The sequence below is a fragment of the Hippocampus comes genome, unplaced genomic scaffold, assembly GCF_001891065.2.
Source record: "Hippocampus comes isolate QL1 unplaced genomic scaffold, H_comes_QL1_v1.1 scaffold371, whole genome shotgun sequence".
NCBI classification, from domain to species: Eukaryota; Metazoa; Chordata; class Actinopteri; order Syngnathiformes; family Syngnathidae; genus Hippocampus; species Hippocampus comes.
The window spans coordinates 274,580-282,851 of NW_017805065.1; the positions used below are offsets into that span (position 1 = coordinate 274,580).

Consider the following 8,272-nt stretch of genomic DNA (forward strand, 5'->3'; position numbering starts at 1 on the left):
AACTTTTCTTTTCCTCTTGAATAAAAGTGCAGCAAAATAAAATTGTTCAAGAATCCATCTGTTAAAGAAAATCTGGAAAAAAAAAAATCATAATCTGCAAAAATTGTAGAGAAAAAAATCTTGGCTATTTTTATCCAAAAGTTAATTGAAAAAAAAAATAGAAAAAAAAAATCAGAATCTGCATAAAATTGTAGAGAAAAAAAAATCTTGGCGATTTTTATCCAACAGTTAATTGAAAAAAAAAAATCTCGGGAAAGAAACAATGATTCTCCAATTCCATAACAAATATAGATTTGAAAAGATCATGAGGAAAATTCTGCTGAAAAATTTGAAAAAATAAAACTTTTCTGGAAAATTACCGCAATATTCTAGAATACAAAAATATGATTCAAAAACTATCCATTCCTACAATTTATTCACCTTTTTTTTTTGCCCCGAGAACGAAATGAAACGCCCATCAATTAGACATACACAAAAACACCAACAAAAAAATTCCAGAAAACATTTTTTTTCTCGACCAAAAAGACAAATCTGTATTTTTCCAGCCCCCCCCCCCCTTTCTCCCTTCCTGCTTGCCAGCATGTCTTTCTCGCTCTGCCAATCGGGAGGGGCGAATGGGGGCAGGGCACGGCTCGGCGCGAGAACCATTCCGCTCCATGTCGGGGGTGGAGTGGAGATGAGGGGGGGAGACACACACACTCAAACCCCTCCCTCCCTGAGTGTGCGCCTTCGTCGCAGACTCGCAAGCACGACCGCCGCCAGTTACGCTTCCCTTTTCCCTGTCAGCCTCGCCCACCAGTGGGGAAGGAAAAGACGTCCGGGACACAAGGACAGGAGGGCGGACTAGCAAGCGGCCACGCAAGTTTCTTCTTGACAACCCCCCACCCCCGCACGCCCGCAGGAAGGAAGGCAAGATGATCGCAGCTCAGCTCCTGGCCTACTACTTCACCGAGTTGAAGGATGATCAACTCAAAAAGGTACAAAACGGCTCAGGCGAGGCTGCAAAAACGCGACTCGCGTCTTGTACGGCAGCCATGTTACTTGGCGGGTGGGTGGGTGGGAGGATGCAAGAGGAGAAGGCGGAGGATGGACGGCGCTAGCGGCGGCGGCGGCGGCGGCGGAGGGTTAGCGGCGTGCCCTCGACGCGGACGCCTCCGTGACCGCTCGCGTAGATGTCAGCCGGCGAGGCTTCCGGATTCTCGCACACGAGCGTGCTCAAACATTCCCGAGATGTGTGACCTTGCACAAATTAGCCGCCGGCCGATAGCCGCTATGCTAGCGCGCGTGTGTGCGCGCGTGCGTGTGCGTGTGTGTGTGTGCGTGTGTGTGTGAGATGACAGACCGGCGACATGGATGGAGGGTCGGGGGAGGGCCTTGTACAAGTAAAGTGGAGGGAGGGGAGGGGGCTGCTGTGACGTCACAGTGCAGCAGATGCACGTGCGCGGAAACGAATGCAAAGAAGGCCTTTGGGGGAAACATCACGCATGATGTTCTGCTGTTTGGAGGAAAATACAAGATCATACCCCCCCCCCCCAAAAAATAAACAAATCAATCCTAGAATTCTCTTCCCCGCCCCCAACCCCTTTTTCGAGAGATCCCCAAAAGGTTGAATGAAGGCAACTAATCTGTTCTTGTGGGAAGATATTTGGCCTTTCAATTCAATTGTCGAGGCCGGTGGGGGCCTTCCCTGGGGGTGGTCAGACCAATCATTCGTTCTCGCCTCTGGTGGCAAAGCGTTGACGGTGATATGAGGTGACTTTTGAGGGGATAGATGCCGGGACGTTTTTCGAGGCCACGGCCGGCCGGGCATCTGCGGTCCTCAAGGGCCCCCCCAAACATATCATTTTTGGGGGAAACGAGAAGTTTTTTTTCCCTCTCAAAATAATTGTAAGAAAATTATAATTTCCCAGAAAAAAAATGACAAAAATTATTTTCGTAAGATTGCCACTATCCCCCCCCCCCCCAAAAAAAAAAAACTTTCTTCTTTTAAGATGGCAATTTTACCCTCAGGAATGAGTTTTGCCAAAAAGTCAATTTGACGTGGCCTCTTGATTTCCAAACGTCCGCGTTTCCGTCCAAGTGTTGTTGCAAAAACCGTGCCCAGGTTTCTGTCCCGTTTCCATTTTGTCAGTGTTGCCCCCATGTTGTCATGGTTGGTAAGTGACCATTTTGCCACCTTGGTTTTTGTGCCCCCAGATCGACAAGTACCTCTACTCCATGCGGCTCTCCGACGAGACCCTCAAGGACATCATGAACCGCTTCCGCCGGGAGATGGAGGATGGCCTCGGCCACGGCACCAATCCCACCGCCACAGTCAAAATGTTGCCCACCTTTGTCAGGTCCATCCCTGACGGTTCAGGTAGCATGAAAACATTTATCGTCAGTTCATTTAGGCTTAGCTGGGAGAAAAAAATAATAATCCAAAAACAGCCTGACAATCTGTGTGAGTACCACCGAAAGCACTATCTCTTCTGGTGTCTTGCGACTCCATCTTCCAATAGCGTAGCCGTTAGCATGGCTTCTCCGTCTTCCCCGTTTTTACTACATGTCGCCCTCCTGTGATAACGACACTTACCGGAAGTGTCGCTTACGCGACGTCGAAACCGCAGGTCAAAAGCACCGCGTTTAGCCGTGCTAGCTAACTTGAACAAAAGATGTTCACTTATCAGCGCATTCCCACAAGCGGACGGGACGCCGGCTATCGCGAACGTGATTCTGCACCTGCACCGTGTTCAAACAAAAAGCGTCCGCGAGAGGCCCCCGAGCTCAATTCGGTTTCGGGGCCCTGGAGAAAATACCGAAATATTTAAAAAGACACATTTTCCGAACCCAACCTCGATGTTCATTTGAGAAACCTAATTGTTCGCCTAAGAGCATAATTGACGATCACGTCGAACTTTGTGTCACAAAATCGATAAAAACAATCATGTACTTGCTCAAAATCAACAAATTTTGTTGCCAATTTAACAAAAAATAATCAACTAGCTTAGGAGTTAATTAACAAGAATAACAAACTCCATTTGGAGCTAATTAACAGAAATAATACACCAATTTTGGTGGTTAAAAAAAAAAATAATGATACGAAGTAGCTGTGGTGAACGTGTTTTGTTGCAAATAAACAAGAGTCTTTGAAGATCGCTTTGGGGACAGTTAACAAAAATAATCCATCTGCGTCGGTGCTAACTTGCATTAACCGCCGTCAGAGATTATTGCCTCAGCCAAAGGGAGGTCATGATTTGACGAGATGATTGGCGCGCGCGACGGCAGATCGTTGACTTGCGCGTTTGCCTGTTCCGTGTTGAGAAACTTTTCATGTGTTTTGCCGTTTTGGACAGAGAAGGGGGATTTCATTGCCCTGGATCTCGGGGGATCAAATTTTCGCATCCTGCGAGTCAAGGTGACCCAGGATAAAAAGCAACCGGTTCAAATGGAGAGCCAGGTCTACGAGACCCCCGACGACATCATTCACGGGAGCGGCACTCAGGTACGGGCCCTTGAGGTTTATCAACTGAAACGGTCGCGGGTCATTTCCGGCAAGGTTTCAATCCAAACCGCCGTCCAATTCCAAACAGACTTTGCCGCGGTTCGCTTGAGAGACCGATCCGATTGGCAACCTCAGGTGGCGTGGGGGAACAAATCAGACGCCTCGACCTACTTGACACTTAACTGAATTCCTGTTAGCTTGTTTGGCTGCAAGTCTCGAGCGGACAATCCACTGCTCTACGGTCCTGTGAAATAGCATCTGCCCGCTTCCTGATTTATCACATACAAAGGTTTCAGTTCATCAAACCAATTTTAAGATCACACGGAGAGACAACCCGAGGAAATCTAACATGCCAGTTTCGAAATGCCAATTCAATTTATTCACACACCTCAAAAAACTCATCCAAAAGAAGAAACCGAGTTCCGAGTAGGGTGTGACATCAGATCCCTCCCGCGATGACCTCCGGTGAACTAGCGGACAACAGTTGGCAGTCGCGTCGTAACGCGATCGCAAAAAAAAAAGGCGGCCGTGGGGCGGCGCGCAGAAACAGAGGCGCTTTCGTGAAGCGGCGGCCAAGCCCGAAACGTAACGTGATACACGAGCGAGGTATTCAGCAACGCCGTTTTGACTCGCACGCAGCAGAGTGCTCGGGTCACAGATCGTAACGATAGATGTCGGCACCCGTCTGCCGTTGAAGTGGGGCTAACGAAAGGGGAAGAGCGACGCGTCTGAAGTCTTGATGACGACACGCCGGGACCAACGGACCGTTTCCAAAACAAAGCAAGCACGACTCAACGTTTCAATGTTTTCCCCCGTGTTGCGTCCGCAGCTTTTTGACCACGTGGCAGAATGCCTGGGCGACTTCATGGAGAAACAAAAGATCAAGGACAAAAAGCTTCCCGTGGGATTCACCTTCTCTTTTCCCTGCGCCCAAAGCAACGTGCTTGAATACGCTGCAAAAACTGGCAAAATTATTTGCCAAAGAAAAGGAAAATCGGATGATTTCATCGCGAGCCTCACAACGTGTCTTCAAACTTGTGCCTTCACACTGAATCCATCAATAGAATTACGGGATTTCTTATTTGAAGCTCAATGTGCTCAAAACCAAGAAGAAAATCGCAGTAAGAAGACAAGGAAGCGTGTCAGGATTTTTGCGTCAAACCCGCCGAACTGATTCAACCGATTCGTTTGCAGGCCGTCTTAGTGACATGGACAAAGAAGTTCAAGGCCAGCGGCGTGGAAGGCACGGACGTTGTCAAACTCCTCAACAAGGCCATCAAGAAACGCGGGGTAGGTTCCGCTTGAGGCGAAACCGACAAGAGACAAAAGAATTTGTCATCAGCCAAACTGGTTTGCCAGGACTACGAGGCCGACATCATGGCGGTGGTCAACGATACGGTGGGGACCATGATGACGTGCGGCTTTGACGATCAACGCTGTGAGGTGGGCATCATTATAGGTAAGTCGGGCTTGGCGGAACTCGCGGTAACTTTGAGAACGTGGCATTTTTTTTACAACAACAACAACACGGGCGTTACGTGATCGTCGGTGACTTGGGGGGAAACGAGGAAATCATCGACAACGTTTATAAAAAGGTCAAACTGTTACTGTGGAAATTTCAAACAAAGTAGCGATGACCCTCATGACTGATGTAGTGGCGCATAGTAGTGGGGACGCCAAATGTCGACAACGGGGAATCTGTTTTCTTTATTTGATGGCTAGCATTGCTTTAAATTCTGATCAATTTGACACCCCCGACCCCCCCGAAAAACTATCACTCAAGAACTCACAAATTCAGTAACATAACAATGGTAATAAACTGCAACGTCAGTTCGCTAATTTCTCACAAATTAGCGGGCAGAAGGCTTGCTAGCTAGCTAGCTAATTCACTAAATGTCAGTTAGATAGCATGCTGGCTTAGCTAGTAAGTCGTTAGCTGTTGTTAATTCACCTTATGGGCGTGAATAGTTTTGGGGATTTTCTTTTGTCTGCTATTTTATCCCAAAGACAAACCCGAACAAGATTAAAAATGCAACTTTTTCAGGCTTTCCCAAACGTAGGTTTGCTTCACTGGAGTTTCCCTCGGTATAAATACAGTCAGTATGGGTTGAGAGTGGATATTTTCAGGGTGGAGTACAACATCGTGAGCCAGCCACTCCGTTAAAATAAAGAAATAAAGAAATAGATAAATGCAACTCCCGAAGCGAACTACTGCACGGGGCGGGCGTCCGTACTGCAACGGTGTCACTCGCGCTAAAAAAATGACTCTGACCACAACCCGACATCACAAGAGCGACAGTTGCGTCGCCGACTGACGCCTCTCCCAACTTTGCCCGCTGCCAGGAACAGGAACCAACGCCTGCTACATGGAAGAAATGCGTCACATCGACCAGGTGGAGGGCGACGAGGGTCGGATGTGCATCAACACCGAGTGGGGGGCCTTTGGCGACGACGGCTCCCTGGAGGACCTGCGCACGGAGTTCGACCGGGAGATCGACAGGGGGTCCATCAACCCGGGAAAGCAGCTGTGAGCGTCAACGTTTCTTTACTCTGGAAGGACGTTTCGATGCTTCTTTCGGTTGACGTTTTCCGGACTTTCAACTGCCATGTTTCGGAAAGGAATAATATGCGGAGAGTGAAAGGAGGCAACTGGACTCTGGGTTGCTGGGGAACTGAATGAACCTGTTGCATGGGTGAAAAGTCCAACATCTTCAGAGTCCGGATGTCTCCGTTCAATCTTTGATGATCATTGAGAAGCCACGCAGACACTTCGAGGAAGCGTTGAGTGAGTGAGAATCCCAGCCGTGTTTTTCTTTCCATTCAGTTTTGAGAAGATGGCCAGTGGCATGTACATGGGGGAGCTGGTGCGACTCATTCTGGTCAAGATGGCCAAAGAAGGTCTGCTGTTTGAAGGACGCATCACACCTGAGCTCCTGACAAAAGGGAAGATTGAGACCAAGCACGTCTCGGCCATTGAAAAGTGAGTGGCGTGCCGTTAGCACGCGAAAAAAAACAAACGCAAAGACGACATTTCATTTGCCGTTAGGATCATTTCGCGTAAAAACAAGCGAGAATCTCGCATTCGTCGCCAAGATTTCCTTCCATTTTTAAGGTGTTGTTGGAAATGGAGGGACCAGAACACAAAACACGTGTTATCCTTATCTTGAGCCAACAGTCTCCCAACTTGGCTCTGAAACTGGACAGTCATTTGAAATCAGAGCGGCAAATCGGTGCCCTTGTGAAATCCGGCTTCTCTCATCTTGGGCAGCTGGCTCGAGTCAAACCTCTCCTTTCTCCGGTGAGCACTTTGAGATACGGCAATTCATGCCGTCGTCACGTCCCGGCCGGATGACGGTCATGCACTTCACTTTGGAGTTAGCCAATCCACCATGAGGGTTCTCCAGTTGGTCCACAATGCCGCTGCTCGCCACTTTTGGAGGGCGATGAAGGCACTTGACAACGATACCAAAATCAGCTTCGTAAGTGGGCGCAGCTTCCACAATCTCGATTTTTAAAGTCAAGCTGTCTCTGTTTGACCCCTCTTGAGAGGTCTGATACTCTTACAACAAAAAAAGTTTGGTGCTCTTCTCGTTCCATTTCCGACCACACCTCAAAATCTTGTTTGACTTTACATGGAATGATCCCTCCCCCCCTACCAGGACGAAAGAAGGGCTGAAGAAGTGCATGGAAATCCTAACAAGGCTAGGGGTGGAGCCCTCCGACGAAGACTGCCTCGCCGTGCAGCACGTGTGCACAATCGTGTCCTTCCGCTCGGCCAATCTGATCGCCGCCACCCTGGGGGGCATCCTGTCTCGCCTGAAGGAGAACAAGGGTGTGGCTCGCCTTCGCACCACCGTGGGCATCGACGGCTCCCTCTACAAGATGCACCCTCAGTAAGCACAATATGTCCCTGGTAGTTTACAATATCCTCATTACTATCACAAAAAAACAAAAGCCCCGGCCGGATGCATCGGATGAGGACGCCTCCCTGGTGAGGTGTTTCACCGGCAGGACGACCTGGGACACGCTGGAGAGACCATGTCTCCCGGCTGGCCTGGGAACGCCTCGGGATCCGTCCGGAAGAGTTGGAAGAGGTGGCTGGGGAGAGGGAAGCGCGGGCTTCTCCGCGACTTGACCCCCCCCGGATAAGCGATAGAAAATGGCACGGTATGGTATTCTGAATCCTCGCAGCCAGCCAATAGAGTGGCAGGGCGGTCCAGACGATGGTTTGCAAACTCCTAACTGTCCGTCGCGATCTTGGTTTGCATATTTCAACGTAGCAGCGCCCCGACCAGACTGTGAGTGACGAACCGCAATTCGATGATGTGCCTCGACGGCGGCCGTGGCCTTCCAGAGAGGACGGACAAAACAAAGACTGTGTTTCTGTGACCAGGTATGCCCGCCGCCTGCACAAGATGGTGCGCCGCCTGGTGCCGGACTCGGACGTCCGCTTTTTGCTGTCGGAGAGTGGGAGCGGCAAGGGCGCCGCCATGGTGACGGCGGTGGCTTACCGCCTGACGGAGCAGGCGCGGCAGATCCAGCAGACCCTCGCCGAGTTCCGGCTGGGCAAAGCTCAGCTGCTGGAGGTGAAGAAGCGCATGCGGGTGGAGATCGAAAGAGGCCTCAAGAAGGAAACGCACCAAGAGGCGACGGTCAAAATGCTGCCCACATACGTCCGAAGTACACCGGATGGAACAGGTGAATGATGGCCGAGGGAGGGACCCCCCCGAGGGAGGGACCCCCCCCTCGGGGCGCCAAATATGGCGCACCGCCAAATATGGACCACTC

General features: G+C 50.0%; 1 protein-coding gene across 1 annotated transcript in view; it reads left to right on the forward strand.

Moving 5' to 3' along the window:
- The first annotated feature begins 652 nt into the window (after positions 1-652).
- Positions 653-8,272, forward strand: part of LOC109512623 (hexokinase-1-like) — a 12,842-nt gene continuing 5,222 nt past the window's right edge. The window contains exons 1-10 of the mRNA XM_019864493.1: positions 653-977; positions 2,197-2,359; positions 3,336-3,484; positions 4,314-4,431; positions 4,677-4,774; positions 4,844-4,943; positions 5,828-6,011; positions 6,309-6,464; positions 7,144-7,377; positions 7,878-8,187. Of these exons, the coding sequence (XP_019720052.1) occupies positions 915-977; positions 2,197-2,359; positions 3,336-3,484; positions 4,314-4,431; positions 4,677-4,774; positions 4,844-4,943; positions 5,828-6,011; positions 6,309-6,464; positions 7,144-7,377; positions 7,878-8,187 (1,575 nt within the window). The 5' untranslated portion in view covers positions 653-914. The remainder of the gene's footprint in view (positions 978-2,196; positions 2,360-3,335; positions 3,485-4,313; positions 4,432-4,676; positions 4,775-4,843; positions 4,944-5,827; positions 6,012-6,308; positions 6,465-7,143; positions 7,378-7,877; positions 8,188-8,272) is intronic.